Source organism: Gymnoscopelus braueri (assembly GCF_963280865.1).
Source record: "Gymnoscopelus braueri genome assembly, chromosome: 17".
In the NCBI taxonomy this organism is placed as follows: Eukaryota; Metazoa; Chordata; class Actinopteri; order Myctophiformes; family Myctophidae; genus Gymnoscopelus; species Gymnoscopelus braueri.
The window spans coordinates 40584639-40599638 of NC_137617.1; the positions used below are offsets into that span (position 1 = coordinate 40584639).

The 15000-nt window shown below is 45.2% G+C and overlaps 1 protein-coding gene across 1 annotated transcript in view; it reads right to left on the bottom strand.

Moving 5' to 3' along the window:
* Positions 1 to 15000, bottom strand: part of LOC308105144 (ubiquitin carboxyl-terminal hydrolase 54-like) — a gene marked incomplete at its 5' end in the record, with an annotated part of 76490 nt that overhangs the window by 19412 nt on the left and 42078 nt on the right. Inside the window, 5 exon segments of the mRNA XM_080455776.1 lie at positions 3419 to 3850; positions 7185 to 7357; positions 8227 to 8450; positions 10924 to 11106; positions 12507 to 12690. Of these exon segments, the coding sequence (XP_080311902.1) occupies positions 3419 to 3850; positions 7185 to 7357; positions 8227 to 8450; positions 10924 to 11106; positions 12507 to 12690 (1196 nt within the window).

Here is a 15000-nt window from a genome sequence, read left to right on the forward strand (position 1 = left end):
GACAGACAGCGTTATTATTATGTTAATAGTCATAATTTGTTGTAAACGTTTTAGGTGAAATGATTAAGAAATATTGTTTTGTTTTGGTCAGTTTTGATCAGTTTTTTATTTTTTTCTGAAAAACTTGAAAAAATTACTTAGACCATTAGTTTAGGAAGGTGACGAACTAATTTCTTTACATGAGGCACAAATATTCTAGATTTCACATTGGACGATATCTAATGTGTAACAAGGTAACCCAAACAGGGGTTGTATTTGTCCTGTTAAGAGCTTAATTGGCTCTTAACATCTCTGACTTGTCAGAATTAAGCTGCAGAAAGTTCGGAGCCATCATAAGCGTTCTTGTAGAACTGTCAATCATTTCAACTCAGTGGGTTGAATTGGCAGGCATTGCTGTGTGTCATCAGTATAAAAATGGAATGAGATATCATGTTTTCAGATAATGACCAAAGGGAAGCATATAGAATAATAGAAATAGAACCCTGAGGTATTCCATATGTAATAGGAGCGGAAGAATCAAAGACAAAAATAACGCACATCCTCAGCCTTTGGTGCTGAGCCAAACTGCAAAAGGGCAGAATCATAACAAAAAGAGGGGGGGGGGGGGTGGCTCGCAACTCACTTTGACAAGACTCCAACTTTATTCACAGCAGCAGCAACAGTTGCTACTGTGAATAAAGTTGGAGCCTTGTCAAAGTGAGTTGCGAGCCCCCCTTCTTTTTGATAGGAGTGGAAGAAGATCAGTCTGGAATCCAGGGGGGGGGGCAATGGCTTCCAACGTTATTAGTTATTAGAGTCACTTCCTGACTTGCCTACGTAATTGGTGACGTTTGGAAATACGAGTCAAACAGGGCCATGGTCAGATTGAAAAACATGCTGAACGAAGCAAATCAGTCTGGCTATCAAATCATAGAGAAGAGACAGATGTCAGAGAGATAGGAGATAAACAAACTTATCAGTAACACCAAACCCAAAGCCAGTATCAAAGCCAGCACTGAGGTTCAGTAATACTAATATGGAGCAGTCGCCTTTGTCTGCGTTAAAAAGTGGGTCATTTTGTTAGTAGATTGAAAGCCAGATTGGAAATTGGAACGTTGCAAAAAAAAGATTGTTGGTACTGCTTTGATATAATCTTGATCCAAAACATACTCCCACTATGTATTAAAGCAATCTGTTTCTCTAATGTCCTGGTACATTTGCATCCAGTATACCAGGGGTCTTCAACAGGGGGTCCGGGACCCCTAGGGGGTCCTCAGAGTTACTACAGGGGGTCCGCCAAATCTTTGTGACATGATTTTCTCTTTTACATATACCACTTGAACCCTAGCATCCCTTTTCTGAGGAGAACTTTAGCCAAAAAATAGCTTGTAGATCGGCTATTTATTTTGGCAAAGAGTTATAGGTATAGAGGGGTAAAAAGAGCAGCAAAAGTTTATCTTAAACACACTTTTATACAATATAGAGGGGGTCCCTGCTTCATCTCTCTCTCAGCTAGGGGGTCCTTGGCCTGAAAAGGTTGAAGACCCCTGCAGTATACCATACATTCGTCCTCTGTATGTGCCATCCTAACTATCAGGAGCAGTAGATTCCACTAATACAACAACCAGGGCAGTGAGGGGTCAAGTGTCTTGCTCAGGGAACACCTCGATACATATTATTGTAACACTGGGCGAGCCGAAGGTCGAACCAGCGACCTTCCGATTCCCAGACAGCCTCTCTCTACCCACTCAACTGTAGAGATGACACAAAAAGACCACGATACATTTCATGATTCTCATCCGCTCTTTTGTTAAGGGGCAGTGGGCCAGTTTACTACAGCCGTGGTTCTCAAACTGTTTCATGTCAAGGACCCCCAAATTGACACGTATTAGCCCGCGGACCCCCATTTGAAAAGACATGCCAGGGACCCCCATAAGAGAAGATTTTTACGGCTCTATAGCAGTGATTCTTAACAATTTTAATTTCAAGGACCCCCAGTTTGACATGCATTAGGCTACGGACCCCCATTTAATGACATTTCTATCTCTGGGACCCCAATTTATATTGTAAAATCAATGTTAATTTAACTCTGAGGGTGTGCAAATGGAACCAAATGGACCGTTTGGTTCCATTTGTACACTCTCAGTGTTACAGACCCATAAGGGTCCATTTAGTTACTAACTATCCATCATTTAGCCAGGGACCCCCTGGAACTCCCTCAAGGACCCCTGGGGGTCCCCGGACCCCACTTTGAGAACCAATGTACCAACAGTACATATAGTAGTTCCGCCGGCTTTTGTAATGGGTGTAAAAGAGTATTTAAGCATCGTTAACCCCTGCATGAACTACACGTGTTGGCACTTTTGTGTTCAGAGAGCAAAACAAGAAATTTTCTTTCAATAGGTTTTACATAATTATCTAAAAACCTTTTGCCTCAAGCACAACGCCTCACAACACTCTACTATGGCTCTCTTGGTGATATAGCAGAATATGTATTCAATTTGGAGTGAGCATGTGTATGAACGTCCCAGTACACGTGTGGTGTGGTGGTTGTGTGTGTGTGTGTGAGGGGGGTGTGTGAGAGGGGGTGTCCTTGGGGTGGCCCAGTTCTTTTATACCTCCTTTATGACTTTGCTCACGCGCTTGTTTGAGGGTTCGTCTATGTTTGTCTTGGCCATAGTATGTGCAGTATGTGTTTGAGCACATGTGTTTGCGCACACGCGTGCGTGCGTGCATGTGTGTGTGTGTTTGTATATTACATGCAGGCATACAGTATGCATGCAAGGCCAATATGCACATACATTATGCATGTGCATATTCGCCTTTCATGCATGCACAGACATGTGTTCATTTGCATATTATGCATGCGCAGTGGTGTAAAGTAACTAAGTACATTTACTCAAGTACTGTACTTAAGTACAATTTTGAGGTACTTTCACTTTACTGGAGTATTTCCAATTGTCTATACTTTTACTTCTACTCCACTACATCTCAGAGGCAAATATTGTACTTTTACTCCACTACAATTATTTGAAAACGTTAGTTACTAGTTACTTTGCAGATATAAATTATTACATTATAAAACATACATTAACCACTTTAGCCCTATTTTATACATAGGCTATTTGAAAATAGCCGATCTACAAGCTCACAACGCGTCGCATCGCGACGCGTTGTGAGCTTGTAGATCTGCTATTTTCAAACATTGTAGTACTTTTACTTTTGGTACTTTAAGTACATTTTGATACCAATACTTTTGTACTTTTACTCAAGTAAATTTTGAATTCCGGACTTTTACTTGTAACAGAGTACTTCTACATCGCAGTATTGATACTTTTACTTAAGTAAAACATTTGAGTACTTTTTCCACCACTGTGCATGCGTACATGTGCGCGTGCATGTGTGTGTGCATGCATGCCCACGTGCGTCCGTCGTGTACCTGTCTGGACTGCTGCTGTTCCTCTCGCTGCTCTCGTAGCCGCTCTCCATCCTCTGTATGAGTCGTGGCTGGTGCTCCACCCCTCTGAGAGGAGGGGGGAGTGGGGGGGGCACCATCGTCCTGCCGCCCGGCGTCAACGCGGCGGCGGCGGCCGGCCCAGCCAGCCCCGGCGGTCCCTGCTCCCCCCCTCTGTCCCCGGTCTGCCTCCTCAGGGCCGCCGCCGCCTCCGCTAGGCCCTGCTGCTGCAGCTGCTGTGCGGGGGGCGGGGGCGCCGGCCCGGGGCTCCGGTGGTCCTGGGGCTCCGGTGGGAGACAGGGGCCCGGTATGGTGCTGTAGCCGGGAGGGGGGCCTCTCTGCCGGGTGAAGATGCTGTCGATGTTCAGGGCCTCTCTCCGGGGCCTCCAGGCGGGCCTGTAGCGCCCCCCAGAGGAGCTGGAGGAGGACGGGGAGGAGAGAGGAAGGAGAGAGGGAGAAGGAGGAGAGAGGGAGGGAGGTTGAAGAGGTTGGGGCAATATGTTACATATTGTAGGGCAGTGGTTCTCAATGTGTTCTCAATGTGGACCCCTGGACCAACGGGGGTCCTTAACTCTTTGTCTGCCACCGACGAGGAGATTCCTTGTCGGATTCTGCTAAGGCTCAGCCTGCCATCGACGAGAAAGACGAGATTTTGTGTTTTCCACCAGATGGCGCTGTTATCAACCGCATGAATGATGCTTTCACGCCTGATGACGTCAGACCTGGAATTGACGTCATTTAAAAAAATTAAAGCTCATTTACTTCCTGTTTATTTCCTATGGGGAATCGCTATCTCCGTTCCTCTTGCTTTGCGGCAAAAACAAGCTGCATTCAAACGGCCGCAGCTGTTCAATGGATTTCCCTGTGCGGATAATTTTTTTTCCCCTCTACTACGACAACCCTGTGCGTGTAATGAGGCGATGTCCGTGAGGACGGAGGTCACGGAGAATATTCCAAGATTTTTCGAAGGTACAGTAAAATCGCTCTTTTTCACTGGCAGCAGTACTAGATACTGTAGTTAGGAACCAAAGCCTATCTCCTGTTTCTGTAGTGTAAGGCAGCTTGATGTACAAGTACATTCCCCAGCCATGATGTACAAGTTACACCCCCTACATGACGCTAGTATGTTGCAGGGACCCACAATCCAACCCTTGAAGCTGAGTGGATTATGTGGATTAAACCGACAAGTGACTTGACTTTTTTCTTTGCTCTTCCTCATGGAGGTACTTGCGGATTATACCAGTGTCAGTGTCAGTCTACTTTATGTGGATTATGATGTCGACACGCACTGACATTTTGCACCTTAATCGCATGTACAACGCACGACTTGTCTTTTTTGCGTTAACTAACGTCTATAAGTATAATCATGCACAGTATACATCTGCTGCTATATGCTCACGCACCTTTATATCTTATCTCAGGTACCATGTGTAAATATGTAGATAAATTGTTATTTGCTTTTAATTTTTTCTTGTTTGATCTCCTTTCCCGCTTGCCCCCCCCCCCCCTCTTCTTCTTCCCTTTTCTTCTTCTATGGAAATAACGATGCGATGGGAACTATGCACGAAAACGAATTTCACCCACTTCTTTACTTCTGTAAACCTGTGATGTGACAATAAAGCTGATTGTGATTCTGAGTGCCAAGGAGGGAGGCATTCGGTCCCATTTTTATAGTCTTTGTTATGACCTCCCAATCTCAGGGAGGACACTCTAACCACAAGGACACTGAGCTATAGTCAAAATGGTTAACAACAAACAAATACAATGAAAATGTTGATCTCACACATTTAAAAATAAATACGGACAGACACCATAATTGAGTTGACCATAATAAATGCGCTGTATGTGTGGCGCTGTTGAAAATGCAAAGACATGCAAAGAAGCCCAACATCAAAGGGATGTTATGCTCGCTCTCTCTCGCCACGCATCAGATCGTCAGGAAGGCGTGTGTGTGTGTGATGAAGGACACATGCACGGGGCCGTCTGGGGCTTATTGTGAGCTACCACTAAGTGGCTAATGATGCACACACGCCTCCGTTAACATTGCAGACTTATGAATTATTAGTGTTGAGGGCAGGTGGGTCTATTATTCTAGGCCAGAGGCTCTCAAGTGATTTCACACCGGGCCCGGATTTTACTGTCAACACACCCTGCGCTGTATATTAAATAACACCAACATTCCTCTGTTACAGCAAAGTCCATATGAAACGGCATATTGAGAGAATATTTAACTTCTGTGTAGTTTTTGCATAGCCAGACGATCAGAGATCTCTACCTACCGATGCGTGTGGGGAATCTAAATACATTGTTGGATTTAGAAAGAAGTGTCCATGGATTCATCTTCTGTCTAGACTTGACTACTGTAACAGTGTCTCCCTAAAAAATAAATCGATCAGACGACTGCAGTTGATTCAGAAGGCTTGCTGCTCGACTTCTTACTAATAGTGAAAAAGTGGAGCAAATCACTCCAGTTCTTAAGTCCTTACACTGTGTGGCTCCCTGTGTGTCAAAGAATGGATTTCAAAATACTACTGTTCTTTCTACCAGTTTTGGTATATAAAACTTTGAATGGTTTAAGGCCAAAATTGAATATCTGATCTTGCGCGATGTCATGAACCATCCAAAACTCTCAGGTCACCTGGACAGGTCTGCTTTCTGTCCCTAGGCCTAGAATCAAAACTAAACGTGGAGAAGCAGTATTTAGTTTAGATTCTGGACTCCCAGAAAACTGCAGCTCTGCTGCCACTCTTGCCGTCTTAAATGGATCAGATGGCTGGGATATTTGAATGATCAATCAATAAATTGTGTACCGGCTTGGATCGATGGAATTCATTCAAGGTTTTAGTGAAACATTACCATGAAATGGTACTTTTTAAATTTGATTTTGTCAGTTAAATCTTAGCGTTTTGCCAATTATGTCCCCACATAATGGGGGGCCCACTAGCAATATCCTCACGGCCCACAGGTTGAGAATCACTGGACCAGACGGTTTGTCCATAATAGCCTGTAGAGCAGTGGTTCTCAAACTTTTTCATGTCAAGGACTCAAAGTATTTTGTTCCAGGGACCCCCAGAAAAAAACCCAGAAATTTTAAATAGCCAAAATATACAATAATGGTTAAAGGATCTACACCATGAATTAAAAAAATAATAATAATATTTAATATCATATTGTTTATGTCCCTCAAACGTTTTTCAAAAGGTTTGAGCCTAAATCAAGCCTCAGATATACTCATTCCAACTAACTTCTCTCTGGCTTATAAAGCACTTTCACCTGCAATACCACATTGTCCTGTTTGGCACGGGGCACTATTGAGCCAGTTCGTATGCATGTTATCTCCTGGTTCTGTGTGGAAAAAGTTTTAAAAAAAGAAAAAGAAAAAAAAAGTTTTGTTTGGAACTGAAAAACGGGAGGGATTGTACCCTGACGTGACGTCACGTCAGGGTGCAAATCAGTTTGGCCTGTTTTGAGAGCAATTTACAGAAAACCCCAGATTTGCTGTGAAAGCCTGAGTGTTCAAACTGGGGTATTTTGGGGGATAGAAGAGAGGTAGGGGAGACCAAAAACACACAAAAAATAAGAAAAAGTTAAAATTCATGGTGTAGTCCCTTTAAAGTGGTTAAACTGATTGTGACGCTACATTCACTTATTTGGCTGGGGACCCCCTGGTACCCCGCCAAGGACCCCTTTGAGAACCAATGCTGTAGAGCCCCTCTCACACGGTCCAGAAGCCCCCCGTGCATGAACCCACCTGGACTTGCTCTCGCTGCTGGTGCTCTCGTCCTCCCAGTGGGGGCCGCCGGCCCCTCCCTCGCAGCCCCCCACCCCGGAGGAGGAGGAGGAGGAGAGGGGCCGAGAGGAGGAGGAGGAGGAGGTGAGGGGCCGACGGGAGGACAGCAGGAACACCGCCGTCTCCTTGTACTCCTGCAGGAGGGGAGGGGAGGGGGGGCGGGGGAGGGGAGGACCCTCCACCACTGAGTCTGTGAGAGAGATGGAGAGAGAGAGAGAGAGAGAGAGAGAGAGAGAGAGAGAGAGAGAGAGAGAGAGAGAGAGAGAGAGAGAGAGAGAGAGAGAGAGAGAGAGAGAGAGGGGAGCCAAATGGAGGAAGGATATACAGAGAGAGGAGAACAGAGAGAGAGAACGAGGCAGAGAAAGAGAGGGAGGGAGAGAGAGAGAGGAGAGGAGAGAGAAAGAGACAGACAGACAGAGACAGACAGACAGAGAGAGAGAGAGAGAGAGAGAGAGAGAGGGAGAGAGAGAGAAGGAGAGAGAGAGAGAAAGAGAAAGGGAGAGAGAAACAAACAAACAGAAACAAAGTAAGTCTAATAAACTTTTATGTTTCCTACTGGGGGCAATTATGCAGGCAGCAGCAGTGCAGATAAATACAAGAAGCAACAACTAACGAGCAACACAACCTAACGAGTCCTGCAGTAATGAAGCACAAACACACAAACAAACAAACAACGGCAACGACTTCAGCCAATAAGTTAAGGCCTGACCTCACTCTGCTAAACGCTCCCCATCACGACCAACACCCCAGCCTCAGATCCCACTCCGCGGCGCAGCGCCGCTAGCTTTTTCACCGCAAACAATTACCGCTTGGTTTGGCCTTCCTCCCCGTGGGAGACGTGCCGGGTTTGATGCTTGTGCTTTAGTACTAACAAGCCTAACGAGTTTTGCCTGGTTTATACTTGGTCGCACGATGGTGTCGCCGTGTGAATGATGTGTGGTAGCCTGCGAGCTAGTTCAGGCAGATTACACGCATGTGCAGCACCTTTTTTTTCTTCTTTTACTTCCTTATCCCCATTACGCCGTCTGGCGCATAGGGCAGCAAATGCGTTTCTCCACTTCCATCTGTCTTTGGCCATCTTCTCTATGGTCTCCCAGCTCTGGTGGTGTTGCTGGAGCTCCTTCTCTATCGTCCTGCGCCATGTCATTTTAGGCCTCCCTTTCTTTCTTTTGCCTTCTGCGGTCGGTCCAGTGTAATGCGACTCTTGGGATCGCGTTGATGTCCATTCTGAGGACATGGTCAATCCAGGACAGGTCCACCTGCGTTTATTGATTATGCAGTGCATGTCATCTTGTTGGGTTACGTTGAGAAGTTTATTGATTGAGATGGTCTTGGGCCAGAATATACGCAGGATTTTGCGCAAGCATGATGTGTGGAAAGTGGATAGTTTATGGATGTTGCTTTCTGTGGTTTTCCAGCATTCTGCACCGTATAGTAGTGTTGATAGTACGCAGCTTTGGTGGATCTGGAGTTTTGTTTTGGTGCTGTATTGATTTGACTTCCAGATTTGTCTTATGTCTTATGAAGGTTGCGTATGCTTTGTTGATCCGGTTTTGAAATGAATGTCCTTACTTGCTTTCCCATCATGGTGAATGATACTGTACTTCCAAGCACAGCTCTGCACATATCTTGGAAGTATGTGCAGCACTATGCGGGCGATATGTGACGTGTCAAGCAGCTGACCAAATTGGTGGTCAGTTTAAGTTCACCTGATTCATTGTACTTCTTCTCGCTGTCAGTGCCACTGAATGTTGTACAGTATGTGCTTTGTTTGCTCCCACCACCACCCCAGCACCACCAGTAGGCTCTGCTTTCCCTAAGGGTTCTTTCCGCTGGGGGGGGGGGGTTTGTTATAGATGTACAGTATACATCTCCCTGCTCTCCTTGCTCTTAAAGCAGACTCTTTGTGTCTTAAAGACACAAAGAGTCTGCTTTGAGTCTCCTACCGGAGAGACCGCCGGTCATCAGATTATTGGCTTAAGAATGCGATAAAACAAAAAAATCTCCATGAATTCAATGCTTCATGGGGTGTGTAATTGATAGAAAATCTTAGTAATTTTTTGGGTGAACTACTCCTTTAAATAGTTGAACCAAGAGCCTGAACGCCAAGATTCAACTATAATATTCACACTCGTATTTACATGTTATAAATAAAACGCTCTCAAGCTATTCATGTTCTCAATCTATCCGTGAGTTATCTGACTCAGAACGGAAATAGCCGATTTACAAGCACACGACCCGACTATTTCCGGCACGCGACACCAGCCTTTCGACAGAGCATCAATTATACAGTACATTAGTCTGAACTGAAGGTTTAACTTCCGAGCTTTTAAATCTAGTTTGAGCCCTCAGTCGGTGACTCAACTATAAATCAGACGGTATTCTCCTGGAATGTTGTCCTTGCCATTAAAATTAATATCCTTGCTGTCGGGTGGAAACCTCATATATTATGTCCAAAACCGTTCCTTTTTTAACCCATTAAGACCTGAGGCGATTCTTAAAAATGTTTTCTAAATCCTAACAGTTTTTTTTTTTTAATCAATTTTCCCCCCCCAATATTTTTCAAAAATAGCAGATCTACAAGCTCATAGCGCGGCACTCGGTGCCGTGCTATGAGCTTGTAGATCTGCTATTTTTGAATAGCCAAATACATTTTACCAAAATAAAACATAAAAGGTAGAAATTTGGACGTACGAGGTTTCCACCCGACAGAGACGATATGCAATGTCATTCATAAAATTATTTTGCTGCTGCAGTTTCCCTTTGGTCTCCTGTTTCTGCACTGTGTCTGCAAAGCACTTTGAGAGCTCTGAGAGATGCCAGACTCTGTCAGGCTGACTGGCTCAGACTGCGGAGCTGAGAGCAGCAGCTAAATTGTCTATTTTTATACCGTCTTCTTTCCTACACACGTTACTTTTCCTTATTTGTTGACTTGTGTTTTCCCCTGATGATCACTCGCTTGTTGTTGTTCTCCACCATCCGCTTCCATAAGATGTAATGCCTTGCTTTTCTATCACGCACGCAATTTATCTCGTATCTTTTCTTGATATCCACTTGTAAACTCCGGCATCCATATTCCGGGGGGAAACATTAGCCCCCCAAAAAAAGCCTATGTACAAGCTCACAACAATCTACAAGCTCCCGAGCTAGTAGAATGGCTATTTTTGCCGAAGAGATTCGGTGTAGACGGACAAAAGCGATCTAAGTACAGAGCCAACTCAGGTCAAGTCTATTAACCCATTAAGACCTGAGGCCGATTCTACAAATGTCTTCTAAATCCTAACAGTTTTCTGAAAAACGTATGTTGCTATATATAGCAGTGGTTCTCAAACCTTTTCATGTCAAGGACCCCAAAATTATATGTATTTGGCAGCGGACCCCCATCTCAAAATATGTCGTTCCAGGGACCCCCAGAAGCAAAGATTTTAGTTAAAAAAAATTGCTTTAAAAAGATTATATATATTCAAAGATTTGCACACATTTTCTAGATTTAAAAAAAATGAAGATCTACAAGCATGTAGTGCGGCACAACGTGACGCGCTATGAGCTTCTAGATCAGCTATTTTTTAATAGCCAAATATAAAATGACAATTGTTGCAGTAATGCCAAACAAACCTGACTGACTGATGGATATACGAAAGCAACATACATAGTCTATTGTTACAATCATTATAAACATCATAACATGGGGCGCCCTCACCTGTGTGGTCGGCGCTGTGCGAGGGGGTCCCGGCGTCGTGGTTACAGACCACGGTGGTCTGTGATTCGTTGGACAGATGGCTGCCGGTGGACTGGTGGAGCGAGCGACCGCGGGAGCCTCTGTGGCTGGAGCTGTCTGTCGAAGAGTCTGTACGGGTGTCACTGGATATAGACGGCTCACGACCTGGGAGAGAGAGAGAGAAAGAGAGAGAGAGAGAGAGAGAGAGAGAGAGAGAGAGAGAGAGAGAGGGAGAAGGAGGGAGGGAGGGGGTGAGAGAGGACACGAGAGAGAGAGAGAGAGAGAGAGAGAGAAGAGGGAGGGAGGGAGAGAGGAAGGAGGAAAGAGAGAGAGATATGGAGAGGAGAAGGGAGAAAGGAGGATGAGAAGAGAGAGAGAGAGAGAGCAAGAAGGGGAGAGGAGGGGATGAGATAGAGAGAGAGAGAGACAGAGAGGGGGGAGAGGCAGATGTAAAGGAAGGGAGGAAAGGAGTGAGAGAAGATGTGCGAAAGAGAGGCAGAGGTAGAGAGAGTTACAGGGGAAGATACAAAAAGGAAAGAGACTGAGACAGCAACGCCAACAGACAGACAGACAGACAGACAGACAGACAGACCAGCAGCAAGACAAACAGACAGACAGACAGACAGACAGACAGACAAACAGACAGACAGAGCAGAAAGGTAACAGTGGTAAAACAGAGGCGAGAGATGAGCGAGGCGAGGCCAGGACGCAGACCTCTGGCCTCCGACCTCCCATTAATCCCGACACACTCCCCATATGTTCGCCTCCATCCGAAACGTGGGACAGCGATGTGTGCCACTGTCCCCGCGAATGCACGCTCCAACGCAACAATGTTGGATTAGCAAGGGTCAAGGGTCAGACATGTGATGGTGTTTCTAAACAAACTTTGATAACGTGATGACATTTCTAAATGAACGGCCAGGGCCTTCCAATGAGGTGCCAGAACGTCATCACGTCATCATATTTAGAAACATCATCACGTTAACATTATCATCACATTATCAGTCGCAGATATACTTCCGTATATCTGCGCTAAAGACTGAATAATTAGGTTAAGACTTTGACAGGGGCCAGTTTGGAATTGCGGCCTCGTGAAGGTACTTTAGGGTAGTTTTGAAAGCGAGTAGGGTTTTACACTCCTTTACTCCTTGTGGTAGGGCATTCCACATTTTTGTTGCATAGCATGTAATCTCTCAAGAACAGATTCTGCTCTGCGTGAAGGCAGACTAAAACCCTGGTTTCCTTTGCGCACGTGTGCTGCGTCGTCATTGTCCCAGAGCCAACATGAGATAGTACAAACAGCAGAGGGCGCTGTTTTTCATTCTCATTTGGCTTTGGGTTCCCAGATTGCATAGCATGAGAACGAGTTCATTCCCTTTGTTGTGCCAAATCTGTGTTGAACATGATCCGTGGAGCTGCCTCTGGTGTTGTGATTGTGGACTTCATTTACGTTTTATTGAAATAAACGTAAATGAGTGTTTCTACATTGCAGTCTTGATACTTTTACTTGAACGTGAGTACTCTGCCCACCAGTGGCGTGGGGCTGTAGTGTTTTGCCAGCGTACCAGAGTCCTCGCTGTCGTAGCCAGCCTTGCTGCAGTGCTGCTGGATCTCCAGCTGGGGGTTGGAGCCCGGAGGGCTGTCCTGCAGTACCACTGGCGTCCCGCGGGGGTCGGCGTACAGCAGCAGCAGTGGCTGGTAGTGGCCCTTGATGCAGCGCGACACCACGTCCTTCCACTTGGGGCCGATCTGGAGGGAGAGAGTGTGCAACACAAGAGTCACCGATTTGGACCAGTGTTGCCATGTCCGCTTATTATAAGCGACTTTGGGCTTCTTTTTCTCTAAAGTTGTGTGTAAATACTGGTAGTTGCGGGTTGCGTTTTTTTGTTTCTAAAGTGTATTTGCTTATTTCGGCTTGCTTCCAGTGGCAGTGGTTCTCAAATATTTGTATGTCATTTGTGACCCCCAAATTGATATGTATTTGTCCCTAACTCCCATCTGAAAAGGTTTTGTGCCAAGGAAGCACCCTACCATATTTGTGTTAGAATGATTTTTTGAAAATAGCAGATCTACAAACTCACAACGTGTCACATTGCGACTGACACTTGTGTACACATGACACATTAATATGTGTGTATGTACATGCATGTATAGCATGCAAACCTACAGCACCTTAAGAACACTGTAGCTGCTGCTACTTTTTAAACCCAGACTCATGGCAGCACGTTACTGTACACACTTGCATAATGATGCTAATGTTTCTAGATAGCATGATCTTCACACTTGCATATGATGCTAATTGTTTCTAAAAGAACATGTAAACGCCTGCATATGATGCTAATGTTTCTAAAATAGCATGTACACGCCTGCATATGATGCTAATTGTTTCTAAAAGAACATGTAAACGCCTGCGTGGGATGCTAGTTTCTAAACAAACATGTACAGAGCTGCAATTTGATGCTAATGTCTCTAAAAGTCTTTACATCAAGGAAGCATGCAAGCACGACTCCAACTCGTTTCAATCTCACCGAGCATTCTTACCGGGTGCACGGTCGGGAAAAGTTACTTTACAATAAATCTCTATAAGAGAATACCAGCACTCACGGAACTGTCCTTTTAGTAGGGTGACCATATTCTGAATTCCCCAAAAGAGGACACCTAACGCATGCACGCGCACTCATGCACGCATCCTTCCCCCCCTTTTGCCTGGGGGGGGGGGGGGGCGGTAGGGGGTGTAGACAGCGGACGGTACCTGGGGGGAGGGGGGCGGTAGGGGGTGCGGTACCTGGGGGGAGGGGGGCGGCCGCACCCCCCGCACCCCTACTTCCTGCAGTACTGTGCATGCGTTCCGTGCGTGAGCGCGCGCGATTTGTAACTTTTTGGGGTTTTTTTTGGTACCTTAATTCGGTTAATTCTGGGCCTCTTTGAGGTACTGAAAAATACCCAAAGATAGTCAAAGAAGTTGCTTTATAAATAATATATTAATTTATTTAAACTTTAAAGTATGTCTCCTCTGTTTGTTTCAGATAACAAAATAATCACAGCTTAATAATTCAGCTTTTTAACAAAATAAAATAACATCTCAATTTGGCAGAAGGAGTCTCACCTTGCACAGCTTTCTTATGCTTTGTAGTGGTCATATGGGCTTGCAGGTCTGAATGAACCTTTATTTGCCACCGAGACATAGTCCAGCTTTGCAGACAGTACACTCTGCTTCCCATTTGTCACGACCCAGACGAAAACACGGGTACTTTTCCCGCATTTCATCTGTGAAATTACTTTTGCGTTTCGGCATTTTGATTCATTCACGGGGGCAGTGCATGAGTTTTTAGGTCGGGGATCACTGAATGACAGGCAGCGTGTGTGCCTTCATCAGCGTTGTATCAAATACAACGCTCATAGTCTAGTGGCCTACATACGAAATAATTATTACACCAGTCGGCCTCATGGTGGCGCTATTTTACGTTTGGGCCTATAACAAAATGTAACCGTTTGATGCAAAAACACGATTTTTGGGGGGGATCAATCCTCTCAAAATTAAACACAAGTGATCCCAGGAGTGATGTGACAATGTAATTGGCTTGCAAAATGTGTGGGAGGAGCCTATTTCTTAAAAACAAAACGCCATGTATCACGAACGCAGGATCCGATCAGCACCAAGTTTGAATCGCACGTTGCATGGCCTCCGACGCTATTCCTTCCAGCGTATTCCTCAGGTCCGCGGCGGCCGCAACCCACGACTCGCGTCGGTGCAGCCACACTTGCAATTTCCCCAGAATTGCACCTTTTCTAGTTTTATAATACTTTTTTTAACAGCACATGACTCATATGACCTTCAGAATGAAAACAGCCAGCGGAACAACAGGGGAACCACATGTGAAATAACAAACGATCCATTTCTCCCTCCAAGGACACACTACTGTACAAATGTTTTCATTAGAAACTCAACCAGCCGTTTCACAGTAGCCTGTCTAAACATCTAAACTGTAAGCAGGCAGACGCCTCGTATCCTCAGGTACACAAACTGCACTGACAGTATTATGTTTAGACTGTACTGTA